Consider the following 15,353-nt stretch of genomic DNA (forward strand, 5'->3'; position numbering starts at 1 on the left):
AATTTATACACAATAAAATGTGTTGCACAGAGCAGATTTAGCCCAAGATATCGACACTGTATCATCACATTAAACAATACGATATATCGATATTTCAATTTTTTTGCACACCCCTAGATGTCATGTAGTGGTAGTCTTCAATATTACAGTTACCTTTTACTTTTTGTTCAGTAGAGATTGGAAATTCTAGAGCTGATTATCCACATGATTCTAGTGAAGGTGTACGGAGTGTAAAAACAAAGTGGAGCACTTTCTGTATTACCAGATGACATCACAAGGTGGAGCAGAGTGTTTTGTGTTTGAGAGAAGAACTCAGCCTAAATCTGCAGGGTTTGCGTGTTAAACGTGTGAATGAAAAAAAAANGGCGATCTTCAGCAGACGATCGATCATCTCAGGGCTGTAGCTCCTCTGAAACGTGGAGAACTCCTCCATCCTCTGGGCCCACTCGTCTGCGTCTGGACACAGCAGGAAAATCCACTTCAGCCTTTTTAGTTTCAAATCAAGAGCTGAGTTTTCAGATAAAAGAGGAGTTATTTTACTTCTGTGGACATAATGGTCTTAACATGCTTAAAGATTTTCACTTTTGTTTTGGATGCTCTGAGTTAATCCGTGTATCATTCGTTCATTTGTTTGCACTTTTTACGCTGCATACAAAACTGAACCAGGACTAAACCAGAAGAAAACTAGGATTAAAACAAGACTAAATCAGAACTAAACCAGGACTAAACCAGAGCTAAACCAGGTCAAAACCAAGACTGAACTAGGACTACACCAGGACTAAATGGGACTAAACCAGATCTAAACTAGGTGTAAACCTGGACTAAAACAGGACTAAACCAGGTCTAAATCAAGACTAAAACAGGACTGAACCAGGACTGAGTCTTTGAGTTTTTTTTATTTTGGTTTTGGAGATAAATAATGAAGAAAATAGTTGTTTTTTTCGTTTTCTTATTTTTGGTTTTATTTTGAAAAACGAATGAACGAATGATACACAGATTTGAGTCCCCCCTCTCTTTTGCTCCCGGGGTTAAGTCACTCCCCCTTCAGAGCACTATCACAACACAATCAGCGTTCACCCCGCCAATGAAACAATCACATCAGGTTTGTGAAGTTCTTGTGTACAGTTTTGTATCATGTTTTTGTATATTTATGCAGAATTGTCGTGCGGGAGCCTGGGTGAATAGGAGGATGAAAATAGAGCCTGGGAGAGATCACTAGATTACTCAAACATGCATGGATTACTTTAAAACCTCTTCAGGAATAATAGAAAGATCCAAAAAGTTCCTATCCTGTCCTCTAACGATTGTTTTAAATTTAGAAAGTAAAATTGTGCCTAAAATTCAACAAAACAGGAATAAAAAATGTTTTCTTTTCAGTTTAGTGAAGTGAGCAGAGCAGCTGCTGAGGCCCCAAGAGCAGATTTTATTGGAAACTATGTAAAATGTTACTTTGATCGCGCCTACACAAACTGGAGAACAATGAAAAGAATCAGAAAAAAAGGAAAATAATTTTAGAATCTTAAAATATTTGTAGAGGAGGATCCCACACTCCCCGTTTAATGTTGGGATACAGTTCTTGTGACCACTGGTGTTCCTAAACTCTCCATTTAAAAGACAAACCTTTGTATCTTTTTATTTAAACATTATTGTTAGTTTAACATTATTATTAGACCATAAATGAAAACATATGTGTGTGTGTGGCAGAGGTGGGACTTGCTAGTCGTGAGTTGATTCACTATTTTTAGGACTTGAGACTTGACTTGATAAAATGGACTAAGACTTGGGACTCGACTTTGACTTGAAGGTCAGTGACTTGGGACTTGATTCGGACTTAAGGTCTGTGACTTGAGAAGACTGAATTCTTTCTAGTTTCACCATAATGATTCACACTAAGATCTTTTTTAAGACATTTAAAGTAACATTTCTACAACTCTTATATACTCATAAATGCTCATGTATAAATATACTATGATTTTTTATGTACAATTTATCTTATAATTCATATAAATTGCAAAAATCTAATCTATATTTGGTGGTTTGGTTTAAAGACTTGAAATGACTTGAAGCTTACGCAGATGACTTGGACTTGACTTGGACTTATAGGCCAGTGACTCGAGACTCGACTAATTATTCTTGTCTGTATTTGACTTGGGACTTGACTCGGACTTGAGGTCAAAGACTTGAGACTTACTTGAGACTTGCAAAACAACAACTTGGTCCCACCTCTGGTATATGGATGATATAAAGGTTAAAAAAAAAAAGTGTTAACCACATGTTACAGTAAAACAATTGTTGGTTTTTGTTTTTTAACTTCATGTTGCTGCATTTTGTTCAAACACAAATGAAATTCTTCCCTTTACATTTGTATTCTATTTATATTCTATTTGAAGCTGATGATACAAACAGAGTTCGTGGTGTGACTACAGCTCTGTGTCGTGTTGAGATCTGAAACATCAAAGCGAGGCCCTTGTAGCGGTGAGGCACTCTGCCCGGGGCCCCTGCAGGCTCAGGCTCGGGCCCCGGGAGTGAGTAAGTGTTTACCTTTGCAGTTGCGTCTGTTGAAGAGGGGCATGAAGACAATGGTGGGAGCCGTGTCGTTGCCCTCAAACACGTAGCAGTCTTTGGGCCAGAGCTTCTCCTCCTCCAGGACCGTGTCATCCAGCTGTGGGAAAGGCTTGCCCACCTCCGCCGCGTACGCCCGAGCCAGAGTCAACGTCTGACAACGAGACCAACGACACATGAGTCAAGCGACGTTTATATGACGACGGTCTGAACAGAAGATGCAAAGGTGGTGTCGCGTCTTCACTTTTTATTCTGGGTTTAAATGAGCGTTTTCAGGAGGAAATCTGCGTGCATACAGTGTCTCCAAAGTGTGTGGGATTCGATTGGGTTTGCATGCCAGGTGGCCTAGTGGTGACTCTAGGTGATGATGTATGTGATGTAAACGCAGACGCGACATGAGCAGATCTGACCAGAGTTTTGCGTCTTGGGCAGTGCAGATGGAAACGCTACGGTGGAGCATATTCAACTTTTCCAGTCTGGAGGGTGGTTTCAGATTTTTGGGTTTTTAAGCCCCAAAAACACCGTCACCGTCTAAACCAGACAAACCAGACAAATTTGGTCCGCAATATAACTGTATTTGGCCTGCGAGATCATATCAAATATGTATTAGAGCTGACCACCAGCTAAAGATAGGCTATAGAGACAATATTTATTTAAAATTGTGTTATTATTTTATATTCTGCTTGGTCTGGATTCAATGTTTAAGGAAAACTATTACTAAACATTTATTTTAATAAGAAAAGTTTTAACATTACATATCTCGAAAGAAGAGAAAACATGCAGATGTTGTTGAAATTTTTCAATAAATATTTAGTTTGACCCACAACGTAGTACCAGTTTTTAATTTTGGCCTCTGTGAATTTGAGTTTGACACTCCTGGTGTAAACGAAAGGCACTTCCGATAAAATATTTTGTCGTTTTTACCCACAAGCGTTCTCGTGTAAACAGGCCCTGAGAGAGAGAGTTTTGTTCCAGCAAACTGTTGCAGTTACTGTGACATTTCCACATCGCCTCCGCCTCTGTGTCTCAGTCAAAGGTCTCAGTGCAGTTTAACAATTGGACTGATCAGGGAGGGTCGGCAGAACCTGTGGAAGAGCCAAAAGTGTCCCTCCTCTTTGTCCCGCAGCATCACAGCAGACTACAAGAAGAAATAACAGTTCTAACACTTTTAAGTCTTAGTTGTTTGGATTAAATTTTGTCCAGGCATTTTAAGAGGAAAAAGTAGCATATTAACAGTTTTGTTTGCAGCCTTCACAAAATATCTTAATAAATATTGCACCGTGAGGTTCGTACCGTGACGATATCATAATGTGAGACTTGGATATCGTTACACCCCTAGTAAACCCAAAGGATAGAACACCGAGCCACAAACAAAGCAATGTGGTCTACTCCATTCAGTGCGGTGAAGACTGTGAACGCGGCATCGGAGAAATAAAACAGCTATTCAGAAGAGGATGTACCAACACAGACGAGAGAGCAGCACAGGACCTCAGTCTGCTGTTCATCTCCATCTAAAAAGGGATCGTGGTCTATGTAGTTCCTTCTGTCTTTTTTAGCTATTGCTGCACCATAACTCTTAATTTAAGCAAAGAGACTTGTAATTCGATATATTGTGATGGTCCACGACATTATTGTGAGAACTTGAAGCACTGATATTTGAGAGAACGTTTGTAGCCCATAAAAGTTCTCGGCACAGGACATGATCACACCCGGCCACCCTTCTCAAGCCGTTGGGGACGTAGGTGAATACAGTCCGTCCCTGTCCCCAGCTGCTCAGACACGTACCTCAAACATTTCCCCGGCGCTGTACTCGGGGGCGATGATCAGGTCGATGTCCCGCCTCGGCCCCAGGAACGAGGGGTACGCCGTGTTCACCAGCAGCCCCCCGTCCATCAGGTGCAGCAGCTCCGCAGACGCCAGGCAGGACGGGACAGGAACCTCTGCACAGCACAAGAACATTGAGCAAAGGCAAAACTATCCAGTGAGAATCAGCGGTAATTGATTGAGATAGAAAAGAAACCTGAGACTGCGCAGCCCTCGTTATCTTGGTTTATGCCATCAGAAGTATGATACTCCCTACAACAGAACAGACTTACACCTTTTCACCTCACAATCTTTTGGAGGTTTTCAAACGAGTGGCTCTTTTTATTTATTTATATGACACCAAGAAGCCAATGTGAGATCTAAACCAGGACTAAACCAGATCTAAACCAGGACTAAACCAGATCTAAACCAGGACTAAACCAGGATTGAACAAGGACTGAACCAGGACTAAACAAGGTGTTAAAAAGAAGGATTACCCCAGGACTAAACCAGAACTAAACTAGGAATGAACCAAGACTAAACCAGGACTAAACTAGGACTAAAGACTAAAGGACTAAACTAGGACTGAAACCAGGACTAAACTAGGACTGAACCAGGACTAAACCAAGACTGATCCCAGGACTGAACCAGGAGGGCTAAACCAAGACTGAACTAGGACTAAAACTAGAACTAAAACAGGACTAAAACAGGACTTAAACAGGACTGATGCCAGGTTGATTCCAGATTGATTCCAATCTTTTGCAGCCTTTCAGATGAACTAGCTCTTTTAATATTTATTTATTTATATGACAGAAGCCAATGTGAGAGTTAATTTAACTACAAAATAATCAGAGAAATGTTTAAGATGGTTCAAAGTGAGAGTGGGAGTGTGTTTATCCTTTGAAATTATGAAAAAATAAAATACTGCAAATATTAATACACTATCAATTATATCAAAACTCTTATTAAGATGTGATAAAAATGTAAATAACAAGTTGCACTGCAGTAATCATTTTAAAACTGTTTGTTTATGATGCCAAATATGTTTTTTTGTGCACAAAACTCTCACTCATGGGTCCTGCTCAGTATAATATGCAATAGCCACATGGACAACACATAAGAAATAAACTAATTTATACACAATAAAATGTGTTGCACAGAGCAGATTTAGCCCAAGATATCGACACTGTATCATCACATTAAACAATACGATATATCGATATTTCAATTTTTTTGCACACCCCTAGATGTCATGTAGTGGTAGTCTTCAATATTACAGTTACCTTTTACTTTTTGTTCAGTAGAGATTGGAAATTCTAGAGCTGATTATCCACATGATTCTAGTGAAGGTGTACGGAGTGTAAAAACAAAGTGGAGCACTTTCTGTATTACCAGATGACATCACAAGGTGGAGCAGAGTGTTTTGTGTTTGAGAGAAGAACTCAGCCTAAATCTGCAGGGTTTGCGTGTTAAACGTGTGAATGAAAAAAAAAAAAACACTTTAAGTTAAGTTAAGACAAAGTTTCTTTAAAAGTTCTTTAAAAGATCTTCATTCCACATCAGTCTTTACCGTCATACTTGTAGAGGAAGTTTTTGACCGTTCCCCATTCCCAGCGCAGGACCAGGGGGATGATCTTGTCCACCAGCGAACTCCCTAGAGACACAACAAAACTTTAGTGCAAACCAGTGGAACTCTGGGTGTTGGTACATTGCAGTGACGTTACGCTGAGGTTGTTCTTAAACACATTAATCGAACAACAGAAGAATCGTTAGACTAATCGTCCAATTAGTGTTTAGATTATTTGAGTAATTGCTAAAATAATCACCTGATTACCGTATTTTATATACAAGTGGCTCTGGAGTATAAAACACACCAGCCAAAAAATGGGTAATGAAGAAGAAAAAAACAATCGCATAAGTTGAAGCAGACTGGAAGTTGCAGTTTTTGGGGGAAAATTATTTTATAAAATCAGAGACCAGGAACCGACATTTCATCTTGAAATTCAAGTTCTAGTAATGACAATAGAACAGAGAACAACAGACTGTTAACGTCACATATGAACAGTTCTTCAGATAAACTATAACATAAACAACAGAACAGAACAAGTTTACCAAACTCTCCATCTCACTCCAAATCTCTAAATCCATTCAATTCTTCATCCTCGTGTGTCACTTCTGAGCAACTCCGTGACCTCCGGAGGTAAACAGAGCGTCCGCTTCCTCTTCTGTGTCGCTGTCGTCAGACTCAGCATCAGTTCCAGTTAGAATTATTCTGGCCTTTCTGAATCCCGACAGGATGGTTTTGGTGTCACTGAAGTCCAGGCTTTGTCCATCCATCTAGTGATTTCAGGAAAGTTTCATGGTGCATCCTCCTGGTGTTACAAGTTTCTCTCTCACTCCAAACTTTCTTTCTGCTGCTCGATTATCGTTTTCGGCTGCAGATTTCACGACTTGCAAATTGTAATCTGCAAAATCTGATTTTCTTTTTGGGGGCATTTGTGTTCAGTCTTCTCAGTCGTCTTTATAAGTTTGTTTAAATTGATACAGAAGTAATGGTTTGATCGACTGACATGATACAGACAGGACAGAGGCTCTTTCTGCAGGAGACATGTGCAGTAGAGCCAAGTGACAGTGGTGCAGGAGGAACAGGAGCAGCAGAGACTGACACACAAGACTAGAGCCTCTCGACGCTTCAGTGTGAACATTTTAATATATAAGTCGCATCGGAGTATATATTACCCAAACCATGAAAAAAAGTGTGAAAAATACGGTTATCGTTTTAAAAATAATCGTTTTCCCTCAGCCCAAACTGTTTTATCAGCTGATGGACCAGAAAAGTGACATCACACTTCACAGCTCCACAGGACCCTCCACCTCCTCCACTGACCCTGAGCCTTGACGGGTCCCTCTGGCAGACCGTAGGCCCAGGTCTGGACCGTCGTCCCCAGCTCATAGGTCCACTTAAGGAACTGCGGCCCCCTCTGCTGCAGGGACCGCAGCTGCTCCGACTCGTCACGGTTCACTTTGTCTGGAAACAACAAGGGTTAAAGGTCAGGTGCAAGCATTATTCATTTTCATATAAATATTTTTCACTGCACTCTGAGTGAAAGTGACCAGACATCCCTATTTTCCCGGGACAGTCCCAGTTTTGAGCCTTGTGTCCCATGTCCCAGCAGATTTATCCAAAAACAAAACAAGGAATGTCACAGAAGTCCATATTTTTGACCAATTTGATTTAAAGAGAGGCATACGTTGTCATTTGTTTTGGTAAAATATAGAAAAGCGGCTTAAAAATGACCAAAACACAAATACAATGTGACTATACTTAAGGCCGAATTATAGTTCCGTGTCGACTCAATGCACACTGCTGCCGTCGCATTAGTTTTTGATTAATGGATCTGCATCGAGGTCTTTGCGCTGCGAAGTAATTCACCACCACAACACTAGGAGACTAGGATTTAGAAATGGCGTTAGTGTTTACAAACTGAAACGGGAAATGTAGAGAGGCTCAATCTGTACATCCGCCTTTACTGTCTGCGTTGGTTTAATGCGTAGTTACAAAATTTTCAAGGTTCAAGTTCAAGGTGATGCAGACTCTCTGTGTGATTTGACGCGGAACCATAAATTGGGCTTTAGTCACATTAATACAGAGTACAGAACTCGTTTCACAATTTTATTATTACCAACTACCTCAAACCCAGCCTGATTCATGAGCCAGTTTCACTTCGTAGAAACCGTCTGACCTCACAGCATTAGGATTCGGTCGCTCGACGGTAGGCGGGTACTTTTTTATTTAACCAATCACTGCTGTTTGGTCGTGACGTATGTAATGCGCCAAATCCTGTCAATAACGTCTTTCCCCTTGATAAAATTCACCAAACATTCTCTTTGTTCCCGCTTTAAATCCTCGATCTCGGGAATCGTTGCCAACACAGAATGTCTGTCTTTGTCTACATCCATCTCGACCACTTTGTTTACCGTTGTGCTGTTCCACAAAAGGGACTCAGACAGATGCTTGAGTTTGACGTCATGACTTCACAGCTCTTCACTGATTGGCCAGTGTGCGGTCTACAACTTCCGGGGTTCTTGCAAAATGTCTAGTGTATGGTGGCACCAGCCTGGTTAGCCCAAACCAGGGATGTCCCAGTTTTTTATTTTGAAAATCTGGTCACCTTACCCTGAGTGTCCTCATTTAGAAAACACTGAAGAAATTGCACCTTTAATGTATCTTAAAGGGCCCATATAAGACTGTTTATGATGTAGTTGTAGTTCTTGAGTCGTACCTTGTAGCGCGCTCTGGAGGTTGTCGACGTGTTGGAGCACTTCCTCATTGTTCACATGAGATTTGAACCGACGTATAAAAGTCATGATGATGTTATAACGGCGCAGGTACTGATGAGCCGCTGTGTCCAGGTACTCCGGAACTGAAAGTAGCACATATTAGCACATGTTAACCTGTTAGCGTATTTAGCGTGTTAGCATACGTACAGTTGAGCCAGTCCGGGATGTGATCCTCCATCTTCTCATTGGCCAGAGCAGAGCCCAGTATTCCTGCACAGACAGTACTTTATTTTTTAATACAGTAACTGCAGTGTACTACAATACAGTGTACTACAATACTATGTACCACAACACAGTGTACTACAATACTATGTACCACAATACAGTGTACCACAATACAGTGTACTACAATACAGTGTACCACAATACAGTGTACTACAATACAGTGTACTACAATACAGTGTACTACAATACAGTGTACTACAATACAGTGTACTACAATACAGTGTACTACAATACTGTGTACCACAATACAGTGTATTACAATACAGTGTACACAATACAGTGTACTACAATACAGTGTACTACAATACAGTGTACTACAATACTGTGTACCACAATACAGTGTATTACAATACAGTGTACTACAATACAGTGTACTACAATACTATGTACCACAATACAGTGTACTGCGGTCAGAGGTGGGACTTGCAAGTCGTGACTTGGACTCGAGTCAGACTTGAGTCACTATTTTTAGGACTTGAGACTTGACTTGATAAAATGGAGTGTCATCTAGAGCGTCGACGACAAAACGCTCAAGATGCGCCGCGTCGACGCCAGATTCGCGCCGCGCTGATGCTCGAAGATGCACCGCAAAAACGCAGGACGCCCTAGATGCGCGTCCACATAGACTTTACATAGAAACTGGACGCTTTGACGCTCTGGTCTGAACACCCCTTAAGACTTGGGACTCGACTTGGACTTGAAGGCCAGTGACTTTGGACTTGACTTGGACTTGAGGCCTGTAACTTGAGAAGACTTGATGTTTCTCTTAAAAAAAATACATGCTTTTAGAAAATAAATAGAAAATTTCTCTTCACAGTTGATAAATGCGACGCTGAATTTTACAGGAACAAACTGGAACATGTCGCTCCCACTTTTCTGTTTGTTACTTTGGGTGTAACTGAAGTACTGTGATGTGGTATCCTCAAGTGTACTACAGTAATATACAGTACAATAGAGTAATATGCAGTAAAACAAGGAAATACAAAGAACATGATCCTTCATGACAAAATAACTTTTAGCACTTTTAAATCTTAATTTATTTATTCTGACTGTAATGATTCACTCCAAGAAATTCATATAAATTGCAAAAATCTAAGCTCTTTGGTTTAAAGACTTGAAATGACTTGAAGCTCAAAGCAGACGACTTGGACTTGACTCGGACTCATGGGCCAGTGACTCGAGACTTGACTTGAGACTCGCAAAACAACGACTTGGTTTCACCTCTGACTACGGTGTATTTTAAATGCAAAGCTCAAGGTTCAAGTCTAATTACTTCAATAAGGAACTGATTTTTCTGTCCAAAAAACACCATTTCCTCTTTTCAAGGAGTGACTGGCAGCCTTCTTCAGGATGTGGCAGACGCGTCAGACACATAATCGAATCGAATCGAATCGCATCGAAGCATTGAAAGGCAAATGAAAGAAATGCACTATAGAGGCAATAAAGTGTATCTTTATCTTCTGTACCTTCATCTGGATTTTCCTCTGCTTAAATGTAGACGACATAAAACTCAAAGCTATTGATTTGAGTCTCTTTTAAAGGAACATATTTTCAGAGCTTTTTTCAGAGTTGTATTTGGAGAGATTCATGTTTGCCTGAGTTTTCAGTTGTAAAATGTCCAAAATATGACATAATGACCTCCAGGTGTCATAGATTATCACTATGTATTTCACAACAGCATGATGTTTGTAAAGGGTCCACGTACCCTGGACCTGGATCATGTCCATCTCGGGCGTGTCCTCCAGCAGAGCTCCTCCCTGGAACTTGGAGCCCAGAGCCGAGGTCTCCACAAACAGCTCCAGCTCCGAGAAGCCGGCCTCATGCGGCGTCAGCTCAAACCACTTTCCTGGAGAAAGCACAGGAGGCTACAGTGAGAACGTCTCTCCAGGAGGTTTAATACTGAGAGAAAAACAGGATTATATGTGTGTGTATTAAAGCACACATGTGATGCATTATTTGTTTTGGTATTGGCCTTTAAAGGCACATTTTTGAGCAGAAATGTTCAGTCTGATATTGATTTATGAACAGTCTCAACCAGTGACAGAACAATCCTGGGAAAATTCAAACCACATACTTTATTCTCTGAGGTTCAGAGGATTTTTTTTTACAGAGGATTATTGAAACAAGTGTGAATGAAGTTAGATACAACTCCAGGTGTTTTTAATGAGGCAACACTGTTATTCATGGAAAGTCCTGATGCCACATCAAAAAACATCACATCACTGAAAAGGAAAAGGGGCAAACCTTTAAAGGTTGTATAGAGGATTTTCCAAGGAACGAGAAATCCAGCGACTGTTTGTCCTTTGTCAAATGTTGCGCATGCGTGAAACCACCCCCCCTCCCCTACAGCTCCTACGTAGAAACGCCTTCTCCCGCCTTCTCTTTATGCCAGAAACAGGTTTGTTTACAGCCGGTGAGCTGCACATGACTTGTAAACAACTAACTACAGTGTTGGTTAGGCAAGACGGAGAAGTGAGGAGCGGGGGGAGCGGGTGTGCGGACATTTCGTTCGCGGACGAGAAGTGAGGAGCAGGGAGAAGAGCGGAGCAGGGAGAGAGGAGAGAGGAGAGAAGAGAGGAGAGGGGAGCGGTGCGCAGAGATTCCGTGCCCGGAGAAGTGAGGAGCAGGGGGAAGAGCGGAACGGGCAGCGGGGACAGGAGCAGGAAAGGGGTGCAGAGAAGGGTGTACGGAGATTCAGTGCGAATGAACTAGCTACAACACGCAGCAGCAAGCGGACTCTTTCTTTGCCTTGAAAATTACGTTTTCAGACATAGGATATCACTTTCGTGTCCTGAAAAACGTTTGTCTCTCTCTTGGAAATAAAGTATAAGCAGAAGTTTCCTGTCCAGGACTAATTTGTGGACCAGTGCGTCAGTCTTTAGACCCTTCGTCTGCTTCAGTCGCACCATCGCTGGAATGAATCTTCAAGAATCACCTTAGTTTGGCTTCGCTGCTTTTCCCCTTGTCTTCTTCTTTCAGCGACCTCAAAAACGGACTTTCTTTTGCGGCTAACTGCTCCTGGATTCTTGTCGCCATTGCAACAAACTTTGTGCTAACTGCGAGGAAGATATAGGTCAAAAAAGCCGCTAAGAACTGTTGCGTTGGTGGAGTAAACAGCGTCTGTGCGTCTTGCGTCTGTGGACTGCGTGACAGGCGTACGTAAACCACGTACCGGCGGCGCGCAGGCAAGTCAGTTACGCTAGAAACGTAGGGAGATTGATTGACAGCCTGTCAGCTCACAGATAACGAGGCAGTGTCGTTATCTATTGGCAAATGTTTAGCCCCACCACGTCCAGAGTTGATGAATTTTTATTCTCTTTTTTTGGTCATCATAATTACAAGGCTACTGCACCTCTATAATGCTATCATTGACAACTTGAAACAAAAAAAACAAAAAAAAAATCCTCCATACAACCTTTAAGAAGAAGAAGTTTTAGGTTTTGACCTTTAACCTGCTGCCTGGAGAGTCGCTGACACTGTTTAAAAAAGCTTGCCAAAACTAACTTCTGCAGACATTTATATCTGCCTCATCCAGAGCTCCCTCTGTATCCAGACAATTCCTGACATTTTGGTCATTTAGAAATTTGACCAGGGAATTTCTTTGTCTTAGTTTTGCCCAAAGGCTAAACCGTCTAACCAGAAATTCATTTAATTCAGTGAGGCCTGTGTTTTGGGGTTTCCTCGTAACCAAATGAACTTTAATAAAATATTTGGCTATGTTATTGGACTCTTATAATGTTTTAGCTTTGAAAGTGAAGTGAAACAAGTGTTCACTGCACAGTCTGGAGAGAAGTGTAGGAGACCACTGATCCTGGTGGAGGAAACCCATCTCTGGTGACAAACACGGTCCTTGAGGATATTACAGAAAAATAATATTTTCTTTTGAGACTTGTTGTTGGTGCAGCCCACAGCGCGACAAGCAGACGGAAAAAACACTTCAGTCTTTAGATGGCAGCACCAACGATGTGACGTCGCTTTAGACCCATGAATTACACAGTTAAAAGCTCAAAAATCCATTCAGCATAACAGTGTTTTTTGAGTCGATGTTTTAGGCCTGTGTCATGTTCTTACAGGCCTGTACCTTCTGTGGGTCAAAGAGTCAAAAAGCCCAGCCCCTCTGCCCCCGGTCTTCACCTCTCCTCTCCTTTCTTTATGAGCCTATTCCTAGTCTGGCCAGTAGATGGCGCCAAAGATACAGGTAAGTCACAAGTGTCTGCTGCACTTGTTTAATTTGGCCCAAACCCAGGAACACAAAGGGAAAACACAGAGACACCTGTGAGTAAATCTACCTGTAAAATTAGTTTTTAAGTGCAAATGTGAAGTGAAAATGACACAACAGTGTCAAAATAGTTTAAACAAATAGTATAAAATACTAACATAAATGTAAAATGTAAATTAAATTTCATTATTTCTTATTATTTACTTTAAAGGTTTTTGACCTGCTGCTGCTTAAATAAAAGTCTTGAACCTGAGTTGAACCTTGTTCCTGTTTTTCCAGGTTTTCAAGTTGGACCTGCATTCCTCAACTAAGGACTTGACAAACAGTACAGGTCCCTGGTTGAAGAGTACCTTGTGTAGGTCCCTCGTTGAAGCAGAACTGCTCGACGGCTCCGTACACGGGGTAGGGGTTGGAGGCGTTCCTCGCAGCCTCCTCGGAGAGAGTCCTGTTGTCCCACTGTGAAACATACACACACATGTTCACACTGGACCAGAGCAGGAGCTCAGTCAGGTCCTGGTTCAGTCTTATTTCAGTCCTGCTTCAGTCCTGCTTCAGTACCGTCTTCATGATGGCTGCAGAGGTCAGGGCTCCCCACGTGTCGCTCAGGGAGAACTCTGGGGTCTCGGCTTTGTCTTGGAGCCAGGACAGGATCTTCTCCGAATCCACAGAGTGAGGTGTGAGCAGGGAGGACCTGTAAGAGTCTAGAGACCTGCTCCACTGAGGGTCCTCGTACAGAGACGCCATGGACCTAAACACACAAGGAACTGATCACCACCAAAACAGATTTACAGTTGTTTTTAAAGGTTGAATGGAAGATTTTTTTTTTTTAGTTTCAAATTGTCAGTGAAAGTTTAAAATAACCATGAGACACAGGAGCCTTGTAATTATGATGACCAAAAAAAAAATGAAAATGAGAATCTATCAACTGTGGACATAGTGAGGCCAGATAAACATCAGCCAATAGATAACGAGGCTCCCTCATTTTCTATTGGCTGTTAGGTTATCAATCAAACTCCCTAGGTTTCTAGTGTAACTGACTCGCTGGCGCGCGGGGATTATGTGATTTATGCAGCGGTTCTTAGACTTATGCAGACTTAGGAAAGTCCGTTTTTGAGGTCGCTGAAAGAAGAAGTCAAACTGAGGTGATTCTTGGAGATCTCTTCCAGTGACTGCGCAAATGAAGCAAACAAAGGGTCTAAACACTGACGCTTCGGTCGCTAAATTATTTCTAGACAGGTCACTTCAACAGTAATTCTGAACGTGCACTGGCTGTAAACAGGTGATTTCTAGAGTAAAGAGGCGGGAGGAGGTGTTTCTACTGAGGGAGCTGTGGAAGAGGAAGGTGGTGTCACGCAGGCACAACATTTGAAAAAGGACTGTTCGCTTTCCTTAAAAAATCCTCTATACAACCTTTAAGGGCCCATATTAGGCTATTTTCTGATCCAAGTATGTTATAATGTAGTTTCCTCATCACAAACACACCTGGAGTTGTTTTGTTTCATTCACACAAGTTTAACACACAAACCTGAGAGTCAATTCTGCCTAGTATAGGACCTTTAAACTTGAATCAGCAAAACATTGACACACACTTCACCTTTAGCACTAATGAACTCACACAATGAGTGAGTATACATGCACATCAATAACCCGGTTATTAGCCATATCCCGGTTATGTCAGTATTCGGGTTACTGCGTTTACATGTGCACTGAGAAACCGGGATACTCATATCCGCGTGTACATGATCAAATGAAGTATCCCGGTTTCTTGACATAATCTTACAAATGCGCAGGCACAAAAATTAACTTAAATCAATTTCATAAAGCAGGAAAAATACAAACCATAGCATAAACTGTTAGCGGCGATAAAAACAACTCGCTCCTTGCGCCGCTGATGCGATCAGTTTCTTTTGGACTAAATGACACGACTCTGTGGATTATGTGTGTTATTTCTGTGACAGAAGAGGCGCTAATGATGGTAAGTGTGTTCCGTGTATATAGAGTATAGGAGATAGTTCATGTTTTAGCTTTTCAGCGTCACACGAGTGCAGGTCGTACGAGTGCAGATTGTACATGTGCAGGTTTAGCACAGCTCTTTATTTTACAGTCATTTCACTCGTTTGGTCACTTTATTTATGTTGGTCAATTTATTTATGTTGCTACTGTTGTGGTGAAAGGCTGGAAAGTGTCTTTTGGACGCATGCGA

The 15,353-nt window shown here is 41.5% G+C and overlaps 1 protein-coding gene across 1 annotated transcript in view; it reads right to left on the reverse strand.

Annotated features, from left to right (window-relative positions):
* The window catches only part of LOC110162475 (cytosolic phospholipase A2 zeta-like), a 36,029-nt gene that overhangs the window by 6,538 nt on the left and 14,138 nt on the right, over positions 1–15,353 (reverse strand). Inside the window, exons 4-12 of the mRNA XM_055152247.1 lie at positions 13,709–13,898; positions 13,501–13,606; positions 10,637–10,777; positions 8,854–8,916; positions 8,649–8,789; positions 7,253–7,393; positions 5,936–6,019; positions 4,348–4,502; positions 2,542–2,716 (exon numbers count right to left, since the gene is read on the reverse strand). Of these exons, the coding sequence (XP_055008222.1) occupies positions 2,542–2,716; positions 4,348–4,502; positions 5,936–6,019; positions 7,253–7,393; positions 8,649–8,789; positions 8,854–8,916; positions 10,637–10,777; positions 13,501–13,606; positions 13,709–13,898 (1,196 nt within the window). The remainder of the gene's footprint in view (positions 1–2,541; positions 2,717–4,347; positions 4,503–5,935; positions 6,020–7,252; positions 7,394–8,648; positions 8,790–8,853; positions 8,917–10,636; positions 10,778–13,500; positions 13,607–13,708; positions 13,899–15,353) is intronic.

Source organism: Boleophthalmus pectinirostris, unplaced genomic scaffold (assembly GCF_026225935.1).
Source record: "Boleophthalmus pectinirostris isolate CB_2022bp ecotype Guang Dong unplaced genomic scaffold, ASM2622593v1 HiC_scaffold_17, whole genome shotgun sequence".
Classification (NCBI taxonomy): Eukaryota; Metazoa; Chordata; class Actinopteri; order Gobiiformes; family Gobiidae; genus Boleophthalmus; species Boleophthalmus pectinirostris.